We start from the raw sequence: 20,821 nt of genomic DNA, 5'->3' as shown, positions 1-20,821 counted from the left end.
AAAATATCGTGAAGTTTTTTTACATTGTAACCAATGTATAAAATTTTAAATATATATATTTATTATATATAAAATAAAAACCAGTGTTAACTAAGGGAATGTTTACACAAAAATCCCAATTCACACGGATCCGTGAAAATGACTAAAAATGCTGTATTATGCATGCCAGGCCAGTAGTTGGCGATGTCACTTTGTAAAGAAACACTACACGCCTATAGACTGAACACAATACTCATGCACATGATGTCACCATTTTCACAAATTCACGTTTTTTTTTTAGTATACACAGAGACGATAATGGTATTGTATTGAAAAACTTGCAAAAAGTTTCACTAAAAAAAATGAATGGCCAAAACGCATACGTTTTCTGCATTTAGTTGAAAACGGTGTTGTGTAAACAGCTCCTAAAAACAAAACTATTAATCGTTTTCAGTAATTGAAATAAAGTTGAAATAAACTACAGGACCACTTACACAACATTTTTAGCTAAAAATTGAAAACTTTTTATGCGCTTTGGCCATTGGTTGTTTTGGGCGCCTGAAAACGAAACCTTTTGAAAACAGGATTCAAAGTGCACGTTTTTGAAAACGTTACCATTATGATTAAATGCAAATTTGTGAAAATGTGATGTCTATATCTTTACAAAGTGACATCGCCAACTACTGGCCTGGCATGCGTAATGCAGCATTTTTAGTCATTTTCATGGATCCATATGAATGGGGATCATTTCGACAATGTTGTCAACTGTCAAAGGAAAAAAAATTCTGTTTTTAGTACATCGTTGTCGTGTAAACGTACCCTAAAATATAAATATTAGGTGAAAAACTTCAAAATTACTACTAAAATAGTACTAAAATGACAAAGTACAACTGAAATAAAAAATTAAAGCTATTCAGAAATATAAAGAAAACAAAACTGACAAAAGCACATAAAATTAATAAAACTTAAATAATTCAAAATTATAAAGACTATAATAGTAAAATAACACTGCATGACACTGAAAGAAAATAGAAACAACTAGTTTATTATTTACTCTTAAACATGATGGAAAATTAGAAAACACATAATACTTTTGAAGATGTTTTTCCCTCCATAACATCAATAACAAACAACGGGTAGTTCACCCATTCTTCATTTGAGTCATGACCCCCATTAAAACAAACCAGTTGACCTGAAATCACCATTCTTAATCTATGTCTGATACTGCTTTCACATGAAACCTGCGAAATGAATCAACATATAGTATATTTGATGTTTTTTTTCCAAGTGGGACGTTTCTGCATTCAGAAATACACAAAGATGACCGAAACAGAGCTTGACATAAGGCACACACCTACATCACCACAACATGAATGTGAATACCCTGCTGTGAGCTGTGAGAATATGAGTCAATCAGTAATAATAATAATGCATGACAACCATATAACAGATACTGTTACTGTGTAGTGCTGATACAAGTGTTGCACTTTTGCATATGCGATCACAACCTAGCTTTATTTGCAAGCTGCACAACCTGCATTTCTTCTGAATGTGCTACAAACACTTTGCTAATAATTACAGCATTGTTAATGGTTAGAGAAAACAGGAAGTGATGTCAGATGGACGGTTTTGGCCAGTTAAATGGCACTGAGTGATATGATACTATTGTTGACTGCAGCACACATTTCATTCAAAATCAAGTTAAAGGGCATATAATATTCAGTTTTCTGAAGTCACGTCACTTGACTGAGCTGGTGATGAGCACAAAACATCCTGAGACACTTCTGATTTTTCCTGGGATACATAAAAATCATTACGCATTATGCTCCTGAATCCATCTACCGACACAAACAGCAAGTAATCAATACATCAGAATCACACCGACAACAAACAGTGCCATTGATGCCGCAAGTCCATGTGCAATCTATAAAGCAGGTCGAAAACATCAGAATGTGGCTATTGGACAAACCACATACAGTGAAGCGTACTTTACAGCAGTTTGTTGCAGTGCACTCGCTCATATTCAGTTCTACACATTAAGTGTTTACCCAGCTAACAGAGAATGTTCTCAGAACGTTCTGGCAAGGTTCTCTCAAAGTTACAAACTGACGTTCTTACAGTAACCTTAATAGAATGTTCATTCAAAGTTATCTGATCTTTAAATATGTTCTCAAAACGTTAGCACAAAAACATTACTTCGTTCATGAAATGTTTTTAAATTAGGTGAAACGATTAATCGCGATTAATCGCATACAAAATAAAACTATGAGTTTGCCTAATATATGTGTGAGTACTGTGTAATTATGTATATATAAATACAAACACATTCAAGTATATATTTGAGAAATATTTACATGTATTTATTTTATATTTTTATATAATTTATATTATATATAAATAAAATGATTTTGTATATAAATAACATTTCTCTTAAATATATACATTAATTCGTGTTTATTTATATATACATAATTACACACAGTACTTGCACATATATTAGGCAAACTCAAACTTTTATTTTGTATGCGATTAATCGCGATTAATCATTTGACAGCCCTATTTTAAACATTTTAGTTGGATGTTCGTCTAACATTTTTAAATGTTACTAGTTTCAGAAAGTTCAGAGACTATTTAAAAGTAATGTTCCCTTAATCTTTGCATAACCATGAAAAGATGTTTTTAAAACATTTAAACTTGACAATTTAAACGTTTTGAATGAGAACATTCAGAAATAACGTTTTCATAACTTAATGGCAACGTTAGTAAAAAAAACATTCCTAGAACATATTTTTGTTAGCTGGGTACAATGTTGCTCGGACCATCTGGACACACTTACGGCTTCTAATAAAAGAATAGTTTTAAAAAAATGAAACGAAAACGGTCTCATCATTTACGCGACATTTTATGTCGTTTCAAACCTCTATGACAGGAACACAATAGAAGAGATTTTGAAAAATGTTTGTTTTTTGATGAAAGTTGAAGTTCAAAGGGTCCAAAAGTTACACCATGTCTACACCAGCTAAAAGCGGTCTACACTGAACGCGACAAACCGACCGTTGCGAATTTGTGTCGTTTCGCGCCACGCCGCGCCGCATCGAATGTAGACAATGTCACTGATTATAATGGGTTCTATTGTCTTTTGACGCGTCAAGTCACGCCGCTCGCGTCCGATGTAGACGCGGTGTTAATGGAGTCCATTGTATGGCGAAAAAAATATAATAATAATTTTCAAAGATTTTTCATATTTTGTGTTCTGTAGAATAAAGAAATTCATACCGGTTTGGAACGACAAACTGCGAGTAAATTATGAACGAAATTTCATTTTTGGTTGATCTACATTTTTAAGTCTAAAATGTTGGCTCCCAACTCACACGTAGATGCCATGAAAGAGGAAAAACCGCTCAGGTTGACGAGAAATGTAGCAGCTGAGATTTTAAAAACAATCAGCGGTCTGTCATTCATTTTCAATATGCTAGCAGGCACACAATGACACCCAATGCACAGTTATTGCTTAAAAGCAGGGCACGTGTATCTGACGTGAACAATTTGATAAAAAAAAAAACAAAAAAAAGACACATTTTTGTGTATGTAAATCTTTAAAAGAATCACCAACTTCTACTGGTGAGATTATGAATGCAAAACAAACATCAAGTGTTTCATTTCAACAGACATAAGAGCAGCAAGCAAGCATGTACATTACACCCACAAACCTTATGTTAACATGCCCACACTGAATGACAAATGTTAAAGTCTCCATAGAGTGACAATTATATCTGAATTATTCACATGTGCCTCTTTTGTCTGTACATTTACTTACAAATACAATATATCAAATTAGGACCCTGCGAGCAGCTTTGGTTCTACTCAGAACTCCTCTGTATATACTCTCGGCTTCTTGTAGTTAAATCTTTTAAAATACGATATCAATGTAAACCTCAATCCTGAGTGCCAAAGCTGCTGTACTTTAGCACAAGACATCTGTAAGGAGCTGATCTTTATATTACAAATAATACATCTGCTCAAGCGGACCTCCCTTTTAATTCCTCTGGGTCTGAAAGTGGCCCCGTAAGTGGCAAAGGCACTGGACAGATGAGGACAGCCATTCTGGTTGGGCTAATTTAGTGTTCCCTCTATCTGATTGGCAGCATCACGTGACCACCGCAACATGCTGTTCCTCAGTGGTCCCTGCAGCTTCTGCGTCCGCCCTCATCCCTCAGGTGAGCGGGGCGCCGAGGGCCGCAGGGGACGGGTTTGTGTGTGGGGACCATCAGCCCTGGAGCTCGTCAAAGCAACCATCACACACTCGGACAGGGCTTCTTGGAGGAGGGCGTCAGGGCGCTGCGGGCAGAGCATTCTGCGCAGAAGATGTTGCCGCAGTGTCGACAGTGGTGCTGGGGGAATAAGAGAGAGGTCGTGATTCAGGTCAGGTGGTTAAGTTAGGTTAAATGTGACACTGATAAAGAGAATTGAACAAAGTGACAAAATGCTGTGATTGTTAGGGCTGGGTCAGAACTGATTTGATTCAACAGATTTTATGATCATTTGATTTGGATACTGATTCATTGAGAGATATTTCAGTTATTCAAATATATTTTTTTCTGATGCAAGGAACTTTTAGTAGCATATTGATGTTACGATTCATATATTTATACTGTATGGAAACACCAAAAACGCGTTTTTTTTTTTTCTTTTCAAAATGCACAATTTTTTTAGTAAAACATAAAATATCTTATTCATTAAGAAGACATGGCACACCCATAAAGCATTATTTGTAGTGCGTCCTGCAGGTCAGCCATTCGTGTGAATAAATAATAACAATTATAATAATAATAGCTGCTATTATTATTATTATTATCATTCATGCATCCACTGTAAAAAGGCATGGATTAAAATACTGATGATGGGATTTTAAGAATTGATATCAGGTAACTTAATAAATGGCATAAATCAGTGGACCCACATTTTCCCAATGGTCACTGAGCCACGACCCAAATCGGACCAAATTCATAAAAAATGTATATGTAAGTATATATGTGTGTATTACATATTTATGAAATATATACACTGCCCTCCAAAAGTTTGGAAATGCCCTAAAAAGTGGGGTTTTGGACAATATTGGCATGAATCCTTTTTAATTTGTGATAATTTTGCACTGATAAGGGACAACATAAACTACGAAAACATTTTATTATATAAACAGTTTATACATAGAAAAAAACTTAAGGTGCCATCGAACGTTTTTTTACAAGATGTAATATAAGTCTAAGGTGTCCCGTGAATGTGTCTGTGAAGTTGAAGCTCAAAATACCCCATAGATTTTTTTAAATAAATTTGTTTAACTGCCTATTTTGAGGCATAATTAGAAATGCGCCGATTCAGGCTGCGGCCCCTTTAATTGTTCGCGCTCTCCGCCCCCTCCCGAGCTCTCGACTCTATCATTGCACAAACAAAGTTCACACAGCTAATATAACCCTCAATATGGATCTTTACAAAGTGTTCGTCATGCAGCATGTGTAATCGCTTAAGTATGGTATTTATTTGATGTTTACATTGATTCTGAATGAGTTTGATAGTGCTCCGTGGCTAACGGCTAATGCTACACTGTTGGAGAGATTTATAAAGAATGAAGTTGTGTTTATGAATTATACAGACTGCAAGTGTTTAAAAATGAAAATAGCGACGGCTCTTGTCTCCATGAATTCAGTAAGAAACGATGGTAACTTTAACCACATTTAACAGTACATTAGCAACATGCTAACGAAACATTTAGAAAGACAATTTACAAATATCACTAAAAATATCATAGATCATGTTAGTTATTATAGCTCCAGCTGCCATTTTTCGCTATTGTCCTTGCTTGCTTACCTAGTCTGATGATTCAGCTGTGCACAGATCCAGACGTTAATACTGGCTGCCCTTGTGTAATGGCTTGAACATGAGCTGGCATATGCAAATATTGGGGGCGTACATATTAATGATCCCGACTGTTACCTAACAGTCGGTGTTATGTTGAGATCCGCCTGTTCTTCGGAGGTCTTTTAAACAAATGAGATTTATATAGAAGAACAGAGCTCAGTTTAACGGCTCAGAACAAACAAGGGACTCATGAACAACCATCACAAAACAAAAAAACAGTCGTGGATCATCAGGTAACCACACATAGTATTGAGAACCAATGGTTCACATTACATTTGAATAAATTCAGCTTTTTCTTTTTCTTGTGGACTATATGTAAACATTTTTTATGTAAAATATCTTACTCAGTACAGTACTAAACAAAAAATAACATGCATTTTGTATGATCTCTTATTTTGTTAAAATTTTTCACATTTTCACAGATTCTGCAAGTGGTTCACATACTTTTTCTTACAACTATATATATATATATATATATATATATATATATACACATGTGTATAATTATATAAGTGCAGAAGATAGAGCAAAACAAAATGGTGGTCACAAATTAGAAGTCTAAAACGAGAAGTTTGAAAGAAAAATGTCAGAGGATTTCGATATAAGAAAAGTGGAGCTACATCATACATCGGGTCAGAGGTCATCCTTCCGCCGAAACTCAAACTCTCTCATTTAAATATGGATATTTTTCTTATAAAAAGTCCATTGCTTCACTTCAGAAGGCATTTATTAACCCACTGGAGTCGTATGGATTACTTTTATGATGGATGGATGCGCTTTTTGGAGCTTCAAAAACTCGGGCACTATTCAATATCATTACAAAGCTGGGAAGAGCCAGGATATTATTTTATATAACTCTGATTGTGTTCGGCTGAAACAAGAAAATCATATACAGCTAAGATGGATGATTTTTGGGTGAACCATTCCTTTAAACTACGTCTTACACAAGAGTAAACAGCTTTCACGCACGTCTTTCAAAACAAAAGCCTTGCACCAGAAAAACATTTAGAATTACGTTTGTTGTTGTTGTTGTTGTTTCTTTAACTACACACTCTGTGACCCACTTTTGGGTCATGACCCATCGGTTGAGAAACACCGGGATTGATCATTAACACTGTATTGATCTCATTCTTTGATCCATTGGAACAGCAGCTTCATCAAACAGTAATGTGACTGTGTGTCAGTGTGTGATGCAGACCTTTCTGACAGTGACAGAGAAGCCTTTCCCACAAGCCATACAGTTCTGCACCTCGTGATCTTCTGCCCACTTCCGTGTAAGGGACTGCGACTGTTTTATCTGGAACAGGAAAAAGGTCACATATGACTAAATACTAAAGTTTCCTTAGCCAGAGATCCAGAACAAACATTGTAAGGTCAGTAAATTCAGGTCGTCGAGTGTTGGGGTGAGTCTGACCTGTAAAGACTGGTTCTCACGGCCAAGCTCCTGCATGGCGGCAGTGGTGTCATCCAGCTTCCTGCGCATCTCCACCATCTTAGCCTGAAGCTTCTCAATCTCGCCCTCACCCTGGACACACCTGGAACAGGAGCAACAGCAGGAGCGAGAATTAAAGTTCATGAAAATGGATGAATGAAAAAATATGAATTGACATAATGGTTACTGTCACTTTATTTATTTCGGCCTAAACAATGTCTAGAGCAATCAAACCTCTCCAGCAGTGCACGTCTCTCGTCCTGGTTGTTCTGGACGGTGGCCTCCAGCACGGCAATCTCCCCTCTCAGCTCATCCGTCTGTTTCTCCAGCTCACCCACCCGCCTCTGGCTGCTCTGCCACTCCCGCTTCAGCGTGGCCACATTCTCATTTAGTGCCGTCACCTGCATGGACATCTTCACCTCAGCCTCTTCCCTCTGCTTCTCCACCTCCTCTTTAGCCTTCACTTCTGATGCCTGAAGAGGAAGAGAATAAAACTTTTCTGTGGAAAATTTAGAAAGCAATTCTGCCAAATAAGTCAGCAATAGAGGTTACTTGCAAATTATTAATAAAAATAATAAACAATAATATTAGGCTGCATCCTAATAGTCAGCTAAATGGTAGTCGACTAGAAGAGGCTTAGTCGACCAAGATTTTATTAGTCGGTTAGTCGCAGAAAAAAAACTAAACAAAAAAAACTGTCGCAGTCCGTGAGGAATGCAAATGTTAACAGCGGGTCCTTGTGGTAATTGTAGTATGTCAGGCAGGAAATCCAAACATTCGCCTGTCACTCGTATTGTTTTGAACGGGAGAAAGTGTAACGCGCAATATGGCAGAATAAGTCCCGCCTTCTAAATAAGAGCCAATCGCCGACTGGTAAAGTCATCACGTCACTTCAGCGGCCGTTAGAATCACCGGTTTCTATGGAAACAGTCAGACGCGCGCCTCCGAAGAGATGCGCATTTAGGTCTGCGCATGCGCATTAGCTTGATCCAGCCTGAAAAATATTTTTTTCTGTCATGATTCGAGCGTTTAGAAACTAAATTTATGAGCCGGTTGTTGTTAGATTTCATTGGTGATTTCAAATATGAAATTTAATCGTAAGGTTGGCATACAATTTGATGTTTCCCCATTCAAAGAGATTGCATGATGCCCAGGCTGCCCGAGAGGCGTTTCAAAGATGGCCGCCGAGTGAAATGACTCGTCTCAAAGGGACTTTGCTGTCATCCATCAACCTCAAATATGGCTTATCATTTGAAACATGTAAGTAGTAGCAACTTTACATGACTGCTCGCTCTTAACGTTAACCTAGATAAATGTCCGCTATTATATATCCAAGTGTTTGTGCAGAGTGTGGAAGCTGAAGTGTAGCACGCTTTACTGCACGACATGGAGGCGCCGTCGTGATCACTTGCATTTTTCAACTTAAAATATTTAGTCATTTTTTTCATACAGATAAGAGTAACGTTAATACATTATTCCGAACTGTAAAGGGTCTATCTTTATTTGTGTACAGCCATATAACAACAAATGTTGTGCATTTGTGAAATAAAGAAAACAAACAGGATGAGCTTTATGCCGTCTCTCGGGCTCCACGAACAGCAGCGCGTCACATAAATAAGCCTCACAGACATATAGAATGTTTGAAACGTCTACTTTTAAACAAACCAATTTTAATCAAAAACAAATACTCTTATTATGCAATCCGTATGAAGGTGCATTTCTCTCTATAGGGCGTTACTGTGGAGATGAGTCATCTTTGAGTTATATTTAAAATGTTATTTTATAATAATCAACTTATATAAACTAGCTACTTTTTCCGACACATTCATAATCATTACTTTTGCCAGAGCTTTGCGGTAAGCTTTAGTCATGGGCAGCCCTAAACAAAATTAATAATTATTATTGTTAATAATTAATTATAAAGAAAAAAACAATTTTGCTAAATAAGTCAGCAATAGAGATTACTTGCAAATCATTAATATATCACAAATAATAATAAATATTAATATTAACAACAATAATGATTAATATAATATATAACGAATAACATGAATAATGTAACATAACATAACATAACATAACATACACTGCCTGGCCAAAAAAAAAGTAGCTGTTTGGATTTTAATAGGCAAATACTTAAGAGTCTAAGGATGGATCATTATTACAGTGATTATTATTTTGTCTAGCGTGTTATATTTTTGGCAACGGTTCTTTTAACCCTACAAGATGGAGTGTGTAGCTTTTCATTTCTTAAACAACCATGTATTAAGATGTATCATGGATGACAATGTCAAGATTCATCAGGCTCAAATTGTGAAAGAATTGTTAGGAGGGAGCATGAAGAATCATTTTCACACATGAATTGGCACTGACCTTAACCTCAGTGTAAGTTTTTGGGATGTGCTGGAGGAGACTTTACAGAGTGCTCACCTCTTGCATTGTCAATACAAGATCTTGACCAAAAATGATGCACCTCTCGATGGAAATGTTGATATTATTATGATGTGATCCCAAAAACTTACACTGAGGTTAAGGTCAGTGCAAATTCATGTGTGAAAATCTTCATGCTCTCTGAACCATTCTTTCACAATTTTAACCCTGGTGAATCTTGACATTGTCATCCTGGAATATGGCTATGATGTGTCTTCCTACATGGTTGTTTAGGAAATGAAAAGCTACACACTCCATCTTTAAGGGTTAAAAGAACCGTTGCCAAACATATAACATGCTAGAAACATAATAATCACTGTAATAATGATCCATCATAGATTCTTAAGTATATTTACCTATTAAAATCCAATATATTTGCCTTTTAAAATCCAAACAGAGACTTTTTTTTTTTTGGGCCGGGCAGTATAATGTAATGTAATGTAATGTAATGTAATATAAGCAGTACCAGTTGCTGCTGTAGTTTGTCGGTCTCAGCTTTGAGCAGCTGCTGTTTTTGTTTGATTGAGTCTCTGGTCTTCTGATGCTCTCTCTGCTCCTGTTCCAGAGATGCCTGAGCTGCTTCCACTTTACCCTGCAGCTCCACCTTCTGCTGGATCAACAGCTGCTTCGCTGCCTGAAGCTCCTTCAGTTCCTGTGACATACAAACGTTTATGCCAGTTATAAACACATAGTGGGATTTGAATCTGTTTGTTGTCACTGTTTTTGGTTACAAGCCCAAATCATCAAACCATGCTACATAATGCATAATCCAAAAGTCATCAAAAAAAACTTAAGATAGCAGGCAACGGAAAATAGACAATGATACTGTATGTCATTTTAAGGTGCATCTTTGTTCATGTTTCACGGCCTGATCCACTGGTGGTCCATTGGTGGTCTTGAACTTTTTACTCACATCTATCAGCATAAATATACTACCATTCAAAAGTATGGGAAAAGCAAGGACATTGTTCAAATGTTCCCTGCTGGTGGATTGACCTACCTAACTCAACTCAAGCAGCTGAGTCTTTGGCCACTTTCAAGAAATGGCTAAAGACACATCTTGACCCGTTAATAATAACACTATTCTATTTCTATTCTCATAATTTTTTTATTTAAAAAAACTACAACAACAACAACAAAAAAAACTTGCTACATTTACTGAGCTAAACTAACTGGGACTTGTTTTTTAAAAAAGCAATTAACTAATAATAATAGTAACTTTTTTTAACAGTGGAAAAACATAGTAAACCTTTAAACAACAGATGTTGAAGTTACTTTGATTAAAAAAAAAAAAAAGTGTATATAAAGTGGTTTGGCTTCAGAGGTCAACAGACTGACCTTCTCATTCTTTCGGACAGAGCTTTGAGATCAGAAGACAGTTTGTTTTTGTCCTTCTCCAGAGCGCTCTGGTATTCTCTCAGCTCCTCACATTGAGCTTTCTCCTTCTTCAGCTGCTCCTCAGTTTGTTCCTGCAAAAGACACAAAGACACACAGTCAGCTGAACAACTTGACATTTCCATAAACATTCTGAAATAACATTCTCCATATCTGTGTTGATAAGCAAATTAAAATTATGACTATTCCTGGTTAGAACAGAAGGTTGTATTGTAGTTTCACTGTGTCTGGAAAAGAACAGATTATCGCCACAATCGAGGCCGGTGGCATTTATTTCTGTAACTTTCACACCACAGAAAAACCTGTGGTTTAAAGGCATTTGCCTGTGGGCACAACGGTCATATCTCAAAAATCTCTAGCATATTTTGTTACCTGTTGTTTTTGGAGTTTCTGTAGAGCCTCCACCAGCTGTTTGATCTTCTCGTCTCTCTTGCCGAGGTCTTTCTCCAGCGTTGTGCGGCCAGTCTTCAGCTCCTGGATCTGGGTTTCGTGAGCACTAAGCTGGTTCCTGTTGGCCACCAGGTCTTCCTGAGCTAGAACCAGCTTCTCCTCACACACCTACATGGCAAATAATAGATAATAATCAGATACGGCACATAATGATTTATTAAGATGTGCTTGTACTTAATAAAACAGACCTTGAGGTCCTGGCGTACAGCAGAGAGCTCGGACTCTTTGCCGTAGTAATCAGACTGAATGGCGGCGAGACTCTCTTTGGTGCTGTCACTGGTCTTCTGTAGCTCAGCACAGCGATTCTTTTCCGAGGATAAATCTTTAGACAGCGCCGTCAACTGCTCCTTCAGCTTGGCCTCCTCTTCGGCCTGAAACACAATTCAATTTTATTTTATGAAGTATTTCAGTCACAACGTTCAACAACATGTTAGATTTAAAATTCTGCCATCATTTGCTCACCCTCATGTTCTTCTGAACCCATATGTCTTTCTTTCTTCTGCAGAACGCAAAAGAAGATATTTTGAAGAATGTTGGGAACCAGTTTTGGTTCCTATTGACTTCCATTGTATAGACAAAACATCAATGGAAACAGACAACATTCTTCAAAATATCTTCAGTTGTGTTCCACAGAAGAAAGAAAGTTATACAGATTTGAACATTTTTGGAACATTTTTCATTTTTGGGTGGACTATCCTTTAAGAGCAGGAAATGAAAAGGTCGATTTGGATGTGTTAAGTGCATTTTATGGCACGTTAGTGAGTAAGAAGACTGTACGCACCTTTTTAGTGAGGGAAGCCTGCAACTCGGACACTTGTGCATTAAGTTTCTTCACTTCCTGGCTGAAGGACCCCTGTGTAGTCTTCAGCTCTGTCTGTAGCTGCTGTGCACTCTTTTCTTTTTCTTTCAGTGTATCTTGAGATTGTTTCAGCTGAGTGTTCAGTAAGGTCAGCTGAGATTGAAGACCCTTTTCTGCCTAAAAAAATGTCAACATAATTGTGAAATATCATGATTCATCTAACATGGAATTAATGCTTCCTTGAAACTTAACTGGAGTTATATTTCACAATCTTACCTCTATCGATTTCTCGAGCTGACCTTTAACATGGCTGAGCTCTTTAGAAGTAGTCTCTGTGTTTTTCTGAAGTTCTTGCTGTGCTTTCTGATAAATCTTCTCCTAAGAATGAGAGAAAAGTTGATACTTAAACTTCTTTTTGTGAAATGTTTTTCTTGAAAACTGTTCTTGTACTTTATTACTTTTAAATGAATGCCAAATAAATTGAGATTTGTTATACAATGCCATGACTTTCATTTATTATTATACATACACAACTTTTTGAGGCCAGACTCTGTCATGTGACCCACCTTCTCTTCCAAAGTGGCCTTGCTGCTCTTCTTTTCTTTCTCCAGTTGAGTCTGGCTCTCTTTCAGGGCTTTAGAAGCTTTGCTCAGAGCCTCTTTCACCGTTACCATTTCTTTAGTCAGAGCTTCCTTCTCCTCCTGAGCTTTCTGGAGATCTGCACTCAGACCCTGAACTTTCTTGTCGAGCTCCGCCTGGTGCTTCTGACCCTCCTGAGACAGTTTATCCAGGCTGATCTGCAGGGTTCCACGCTCTTGCTCTGCCTTCTCCAGCTGTTGTCTTGTTTCGGAGAGGGCTGAGCTTTTCTTCTTCAACTCCTCTTGCTGGGTGGCAGCTCTGAGAGAAAAGGGAAGATTAACAAGTCACATCTGATTATCTATATTCATCATAGGTCTGGGGTTGGTATGTTTTTTAAATGTTTTTGAAAGAAGTCTCTTATGATAACCAAGGCTATATTTATTTGATCAAATGTACAGTAACATTTTGAAATATTAGTACAGTTTAAAGTAACTGTAATAAATTACATTTTAGAATAAAATGCTGAATTTCCAGCAGCCATTACTCCAGACTTCAGTGTCACATGATCCTTCAGAAATCATTCTAATATGCTGAATTTTGGTGCTCAAGAAACATTTTTTCTTATTGTCAATGTTGAAAACAGTTGTGCTGCTTAATATATTTTGGGAAACCATGATACATTTTTTATTTTTGTTCAAAATAACAGCATTTTTTTTAAATTCAAATCTTTTGTAACATTATAAATGTCTTTCCTGCCACTTTTGATCAATTTAATGCATCTTAAAAACTGTAATCTCAAACTGTATGTATGTACGCACATTTGATATGCCCTACTCTAATTTTCAGTTTCACGAGGAAATACACCAACATAGGAACAAAAACTGTGCTCAGAATATTTCAGTCTTTAACACTGCACATTTTCCAATATAAAGTACCTACCCTTGTTTTTCAGAGTCTAAAAGACGGTTCAGCTCCTTTGTCTTCATCTCCAGCTCACTAATCTGTTTCTTCAACGTCTGCTGCTCCTTTTGAGCTTGTTCCTTTCCAGAGCGAAGCTCAGTTAACTCAACCTCAGCTTTCTGTATCAGACAAAAATACACAGAAAACACATCAGATCACAGATATTTCATATGTATAGCAACAATACATATTAAAGGTGCCGAAGAACATGTGTTCAAAAGTTGTAATATAAGTCTTAAGTGTCCCCTGAATGTGTCTGTGAAGTTTCAGCTCAAAATACCCCATATTTTTTATTTTATTTTTTTAACTGCCTATCATTATAAATGCGCCGATTCAGGGTACGCGGCCCCTTTAAATCTCGTGCTCCACGCCCCAAGAGCTCGCGCTTGCCTTAAACCATAAACAAAGTTCACACAGCTAATATAACCCTCAAAATGGATCTTTACAAAGTGTTCGTCATGCAACATGTCTAATCGCGTAAGTATAGTATTTATTTGGATGTTTACATTTGATTCTGAATGAGTTTGATAGTGCTCCGTGGCTAAAGCTAACATTACACACTGTTGGAGAGATTTATAAAGAATGAAGTTGTGTTTATGAATTATACAGACTGCAAGTGTTTAAAAAATGAAAATAACGACAGTCTTGTCTCCGTGAATACAGTAAGAAACGATGGTAACTTTAACCACATTTAACAGTACATTAGCAACATGCTAACGAAACATTTAGAAAGACAATTAACAAATATCACTAAAAATATCATGTTATCATGATCATGACAGTTATTATCGCTCCATCTGCCATTTTTCACTATTGTCCTTGCTTGCTTACCTAGTCTGATGATTCAGCTGTGCACATCCAGACGTTAATACTGGCTGCCCTTGTCTAATGCTTGAACATGGGCTGGCATATGCAAATATTGGGGTGTACACCCCGACTGTTACGCAACAGTCGGTGTTATGTTGAGATTCGCCTGTTCCTCGGAGGTTGTTTAAACAAATGAGATTTATATATGAGAGATATAAATGGAGTTTGAGACTCACTGTATGTCATTTCCATGTACTGAACTCTTGTTATTCAGCTATGCCAAGGTAAATTCAATTTTTGAATCTAGGGCACCTTTAACAAATTCAATTAATACAAACGGCATGAAGCTTTCGAGTATTTCCCAATCAAGTAAACGTTCCAAATAATTATTAGTAAGTAAACAGAGAATAACAAACAGCAAAGAAATAAATCAAGACCAATTTCTTGTCAATATTGTTCTCTGATTATAGACATTTGACATCTCCAATATACACAACAGACATGAAACATTTCTAAAATGAAGTCATGGTGACGAAGCAGAAATGTGCTGCAGTGGCGCTGACCTTGGTCTGGGTCTCCAGTGTCTCTATCCTCTGCTCTGCAGTCAGCAGTTTGTCTCTGCTGTCTTTCAGAGCAGTCTCCAGCTGAGAGCACTGCTCCTGCTTCTCTTGCAGCCTGCGGCCCTGCTCCTCCAGCTGAGCCTGCACTTTACTCAACTCCTGCGTAAACGCACACAAAAACACTTCTATGAACTTACAACACTCGTGACACTCTTGTGTTGGGACTAATTCAAATATACTAAGTTCAAATGGTGTCAAAGCAATAGTACATACTTGCTGCTTGTCTTGCAGTGCATTCTGGGCAGTCTCTAGGTGGTTCTCTAAGTCGGCTCGCTGGGCATTTTTTGCAGCTTCAGCAGACAATAGCATCTCTGTCTTGGCTTTCAGCTAAGAAAAAAAAAGTCATGAGTGTTTTTTTTTTTTTTTTATATTTGATGATAATTAAATATTAATAAACTTGACTAATATTTTAACACATCTAACATAAGAAAACATTGGGCTGGAATAAATAAAAATTAAAAACACTCTAATGTCACTTTGCATTAAAGAAACAGTTCACAGAAAACATCATTCTGGGTTAGAATGCCATGAGGTTTGATTTTAGTATTATTAATATACAATTATAGTATTTATTAATATTTTAAATTAGCTTTTATTTTTATTTTTCAGTTTGTTTCATTTTATTTTAAGTTTTAGTAATTTATGTGCTTTTATCATTTTTATTAGATTGGTTTTTTTTAATATTTTGATTTACCTTCAATTTATTTTTATTACAGTTTACTTCAACTTTTAAGTTAGGTTTAAGTTTGACATCTATTATTTAGATTTTACTTTATTTCAGCTTTTAGTTAACAATAACAACACTGGACAGAAACACACATATTTTTTATGTTTGCATGAATAATTCATTTAAATAATTATCTACAAACACAACACAAGTACCTGTGTGTCTAGCTGGGCAATCTTCTCTTTGCTCTCTGTGAGCTGAGTGTTAAGTTCAGAGATGGTGGTCTCTAGGCCCTGGCAGCGGTCTTGCGCTGAACGCAGCTGGATCTTCTGCTCCTGTACTTGCTCATGAAGGTTGTCCTGAGCCTGTTTGTGGCTCTCTGACTGGTTCTTGAGCTTGTCAGTAAGCTGCGTAATCTGAATTAACACATGGGTGGAAAACTAGAGTCAGATTCTGCCCTGTTCTAAGAGTTGGATTGTGTAGTCATACTATTGCAGCGTCCAGTACTTGTTCCTGTAGAGAGTGATTTTTCTCTTGTAGTTGGTTCAGCACAGCTGCCTCTCCTTCACCGGCCTGGATCTTAGCACACAGATCCTCCCTCTCTGCCTCCAGCTGACTCACGCTGTCCTTACTCTTCTGCAGCAGAGCTTCAAGATTCTGGATCTTCTGGTCCTTGTCCCCGATCTGACGCAACACCTGCTCCAGGTCGTTCTGCAAGGGAAGGTCAAAGAAACATGTATGTATTACAGTTTCCCAAAAAAAAAAAAAAATTAAGCAGCACAACTGCTTTTAACTTTGATAATAATACAAAATGTTTCTGAAGCAGCAAATCACCATATTAGAATGATTTCTGTAGGATCATGTGACACTAAAGACTGGAGTAATGATGCTGAACTTATAACGATGCCTATAACTTGTATTATGAGCACTTCTTGTCTATTTGCCTCGTCATGACGACTCGCTTGTTGTATTCCTCACTTGTAAGTCGCTTTGGATAAAAGCGTCTGCCAAATGAATAAATGTAAATGTAAATGTAAATGAAAATTCAGTTTTACCATTACAAGTATAAATTACATTTTAAAATATATAAAAAAAGACAAAGGTTATTTTAAATTGTAATAATATTTACTTATTTATATATATTTAATACTACATTATTTCTAATCAAATAAATGAAGCCCTTAGTGAGCATAAGAGACTACTTTCAAAAACAATAAAAACAAAAATCTTACTGACCACAAACTTTAGATTTTTCCAAGATTGATAGATCGATAGAACCAAAGAATAAAATACAACAAATAATTGTTTTAATCTCAATAATATCTTGAATTATATAGCTATAATGTCATAAATACATAAACACTTGTTTGAAGATGGCATACACTGTAAAAAATGGTTCATCCTTAATGTTGAGCCTGCTTCGTGATAATAAATAACAATATCCTGACATAGGTCGAAACATATTTTCCATGTACTGTGGAGCAAACCTTGTTTTTTCTAGAAAAATCCACTCATAGGACTGTTGTTTACCTGTGGCTTCTCTAAGTTTGCCATTAGTGGTCTGTTGAAGTGTTTGTAGTTCTTGGTATTGCTGTTTGGATTTGTCCAGCTGATGCTGCAGGTCAGTAGACTTGGTAGAGGTCTCCTTTAACTACACAAACATGGCCACAGAAATAAACAGTCATACTGAGAGAGACACATGCAGTGGTTAAGAGTGAAAACAAGACACTCAAGCCCACCATAGTAATAATTATTCTGCCTGGCTTGTGCACGTAAATACACACATATAAATTAAGAAGCTGACTAAACTAATAATTACTCTCAGTATGCATCAGTAAATTCATGTGCTCCAAGTCTTCCTGCTTGTATGTCCATTTGTGGAAAAATTCTAATAATCAGCCATTTTCTGTCTTTACCTGTTCCTCCAGGCGGGACAGTTTAAGCTGCAGGTCTGTCACCTGCTGTTCCCGATCTTTGAGTTTCTCTCCTGACAGCTGTCTTTGCTCTTTCAGCCGGCCCTGCAGCTCCCCCAACTGACGCTCGGCGTCCAGCAGCTTCGCATGCAGCTGAAGAGAATGAAAATATATGAGCCTGATTATGACAGCTTGATATCATATCATCTTAATGTAGAATGCTACTGTACATGCATAGTATGTAATGGATGGATGGGACTTATTTTTGGATAAATGGATTTGATGTTGATTTTTATCTTGAACATACTGATTCTGAATGAATATGATTTTGATTCTGGATGAATCTGATTATGATTGTAAAAAAAAAAAAATATATAGAATTACATGCATGGATGAATGAGTTTGATTTTGAACTAAAGGATGGTTTTCATAGAATGATGCATCTCTTTCTGACCTGGCTAATCTCACTTTGCTGCTGCAGGCCCTGGTTTTCTTTATCCTCTCTCTGCTGTTGGAGTTGTTTCCTCTCTGCCTTCAACACCTGGTGGTTCTTCTCCAGCTCACTGAGCTCCCGCTTGAGTCGTGCGACCTCCTCCCCGCGTTCGGTCGATTCAGTCTGGGCCCGACTCAGAGCTGCCTCCCCTGATGACACCCGTGCTTGGCTCTCCTGGAGCTCCAGGTCTTTCTGGTGCAAACTAGCCTGAAGGCTCTTCTTAGAGGCCTGTTCCTGACCTAGACGCTCCTCAAGATCCTGATTCTCCTTCTCCTTACGAGATAACTTCTCTGACAAAAGCTGAGGAGTGGCAGAAAGATTAGACACTTATTGCGTAAAATGACAACTCATTCATACATTTATTGTCTTATTATGACAACCTATACAAATGCAGTAAAATAAGCATTCATCAGACCAGTTTATGCATACTGTACAGAACATCAACATTCAATAAGATGCCAAACAACAGTGCTGCGGCATGCTGCTGACAAAATGTCTGAGAATTCTGGGATATCTCTGAGACCTCTTTTATGAGTTTTATGAGGGCAGGGCTGGGTAATTGTGTTCTGACCTTTACTTGTGACAGCTATAAAAAGGGCAAGGAGGATAAGGGCGCAGTGACTAACACAACGGTGACACGAAGACGATAAATACATCATATCCTGAGCTTTGCATCAGCTCATAATGTCAAGGTTGAGAGCAGCTGAATACCCTTTCTCTTTTCTTCCAACATCTTTGTAAGCTAGAGCAAAGGGCTGCAGTCTTATTTGTTCATGTGCTGCTGTTAACAGTGTCTTTTTGCAGTATCCCACTTTCTATTTAGTCCTCCAAGTGTCTGAAAGAGTCTTAAAGGGATAGTTCACCAAAAAATTTGTCAACATGAGGTTTGTTTCAAACTTGAATGACATTCTTTTATTTTCCAGAAAGGTATTAAAGACATTGTTAGACAACCTTAATAAAACATTAACCTTAATAAAACCTTAATAAAACATTAAGGTTGCACCACTGTAGTCACGTTGACTATTTGTCAACGTGACTACAGTGGTGCAACCTTAATGTTATGAAGTGACGAGAATACTTTTTGTGCACAAAAACAAAACAAAAAGAACGACTTCTTTCAACAATTTCTTCTCTACCCTGTCAGACTCATAAGCAGAGAACACAGTTCTGAGCTTCGTCTGAACGCCGGCTCTTGTGTCAGCATCACATGCATGTGTCACGCTGCTCACGTGAACAGCCTCGGCCAATACTGAGCCAGCGTTCGGTAGAGTAGAAATTGTTGAATAAAGTCATTATTTTTGTTTTGTTTTTGTGCACAAAAAGTCTTCTCATCGCTTCATAACATTAAGGTTGAACCACTGTAGTCACGTTGACTATTTTATCAATGTCTTTATTACTTTTCTGGACTTTGAATGACTGTAATTACATTGCTTTCTATGGGGGATAAAAAAAAACCTTGGATTGCATCAAAAATATCTTAATTTGTGTTCCGAAGAGGAACGAATGTCTTACGGGTTTAAAACGACATGAGGGTGAGTAATTAAAGGATTAGTCCACTTTTAAATACACTTTTCCTGATAAATTTACTCACCCCCATGTCATCCAAGATGTTCATGTCTTTCTTTTGTCAGTCGAAAAGAAATTAAGGTTTTTGAGGAAAACATTGCAGGATTTTTCTCCTTACAGTGGATTTCAATGGCTACCAACAGATTGAAGGTCAAAATGACAGTTTCAGTGCAGCTTCAAGGGCTTTAAACGATACCAGATGAGTAATAAGGGTCTTATCTAGCGAATCGATCGGTCATTTTCGAAAAAAATACAACCGTTTATGCTTTATAAACAAAATATCGCCTTGAACGTACTTTCCGCTTCCGCATTCTTCTACGCCTTCCCTATTCTTCTTACGGAAAGAACGCGGCGCCAGTTTCGTTTTTTTCCGTAACTTGAATAGGGAATGCGTAGGACATTCAGCGTAAGCGTTATGAAGAATGCGGAAGTGGAAAGTACGTTCAAGCCGATATTTTGTTTATAAAGCATAAACGGTTGTATTTTTTTTGAAAATGACCGATCGATTCGCTAGATAAGACCCTTATTACTCGTCTGGTATCGTTTAAAGCCCTTGAAGCTGCACTGAAACTGTAATTTTGACCTTCAATCTGTTGGTAGTCATTGAAATCCACTGTAAGGAGAATAATCCTGGAATGTTTTCATAAAAAACCTTCATTTCTTTTCGACTGACGAAAAAAAGACATGAACATCTTGGATGACATGGGGGTGAGTAAATTTATCAGGAAAAGTGTATTTAAAAGTGGACTAATCCTTTAATGACAGAAATTTAATTTTTGGGTGAACTAACCCTTTAAACATTCAAAGCTTAAGCC

General features: G+C 37.1%; 1 protein-coding gene across 1 annotated transcript in view; it reads right to left on the bottom strand.

The window, feature by feature from the left end:
- Window positions 1–3,556: 3,556 nt before the first annotated feature.
- Window positions 3,557–20,821, bottom strand: part of eea1 (early endosome antigen 1) — a 30,029-nt gene continuing 12,764 nt past the window's right edge. The window contains 20 exon segments of the mRNA XM_048169695.1: window positions 3,557–4,291; window positions 4,293–4,370; window positions 7,094–7,192; window positions 7,310–7,430; window positions 7,562–7,800; window positions 10,224–10,409; window positions 11,092–11,226; window positions 11,525–11,710; window positions 11,791–11,973; window positions 12,384–12,578; window positions 12,678–12,779; window positions 12,968–13,298; window positions 13,920–14,059; window positions 15,311–15,466; window positions 15,581–15,694; window positions 16,250–16,450; window positions 16,542–16,749; window positions 17,570–17,685; window positions 17,951–18,100; window positions 18,402–18,740. Coding sequence (XP_048025652.1) covers window positions 4,247–4,291; window positions 4,293–4,370; window positions 7,094–7,192; window positions 7,310–7,430; window positions 7,562–7,800; window positions 10,224–10,409; window positions 11,092–11,226; window positions 11,525–11,710; window positions 11,791–11,973; window positions 12,384–12,578; window positions 12,678–12,779; window positions 12,968–13,298; window positions 13,920–14,059; window positions 15,311–15,466; window positions 15,581–15,694; window positions 16,250–16,450; window positions 16,542–16,749; window positions 17,570–17,685; window positions 17,951–18,100; window positions 18,402–18,740 — 3,324 coding nt within the window. The 3' untranslated portion in view covers window positions 3,557–4,246.

This window comes from Megalobrama amblycephala, linkage group LG19 (assembly GCF_018812025.1).
Source record: "Megalobrama amblycephala isolate DHTTF-2021 linkage group LG19, ASM1881202v1, whole genome shotgun sequence".
NCBI classification, from domain to species: Eukaryota; Metazoa; Chordata; class Actinopteri; order Cypriniformes; family Xenocyprididae; genus Megalobrama; species Megalobrama amblycephala.
Note: the sequence above shows the minus strand (reverse complement) of the source record. Positions and strands in the feature narration are given on the sequence as shown.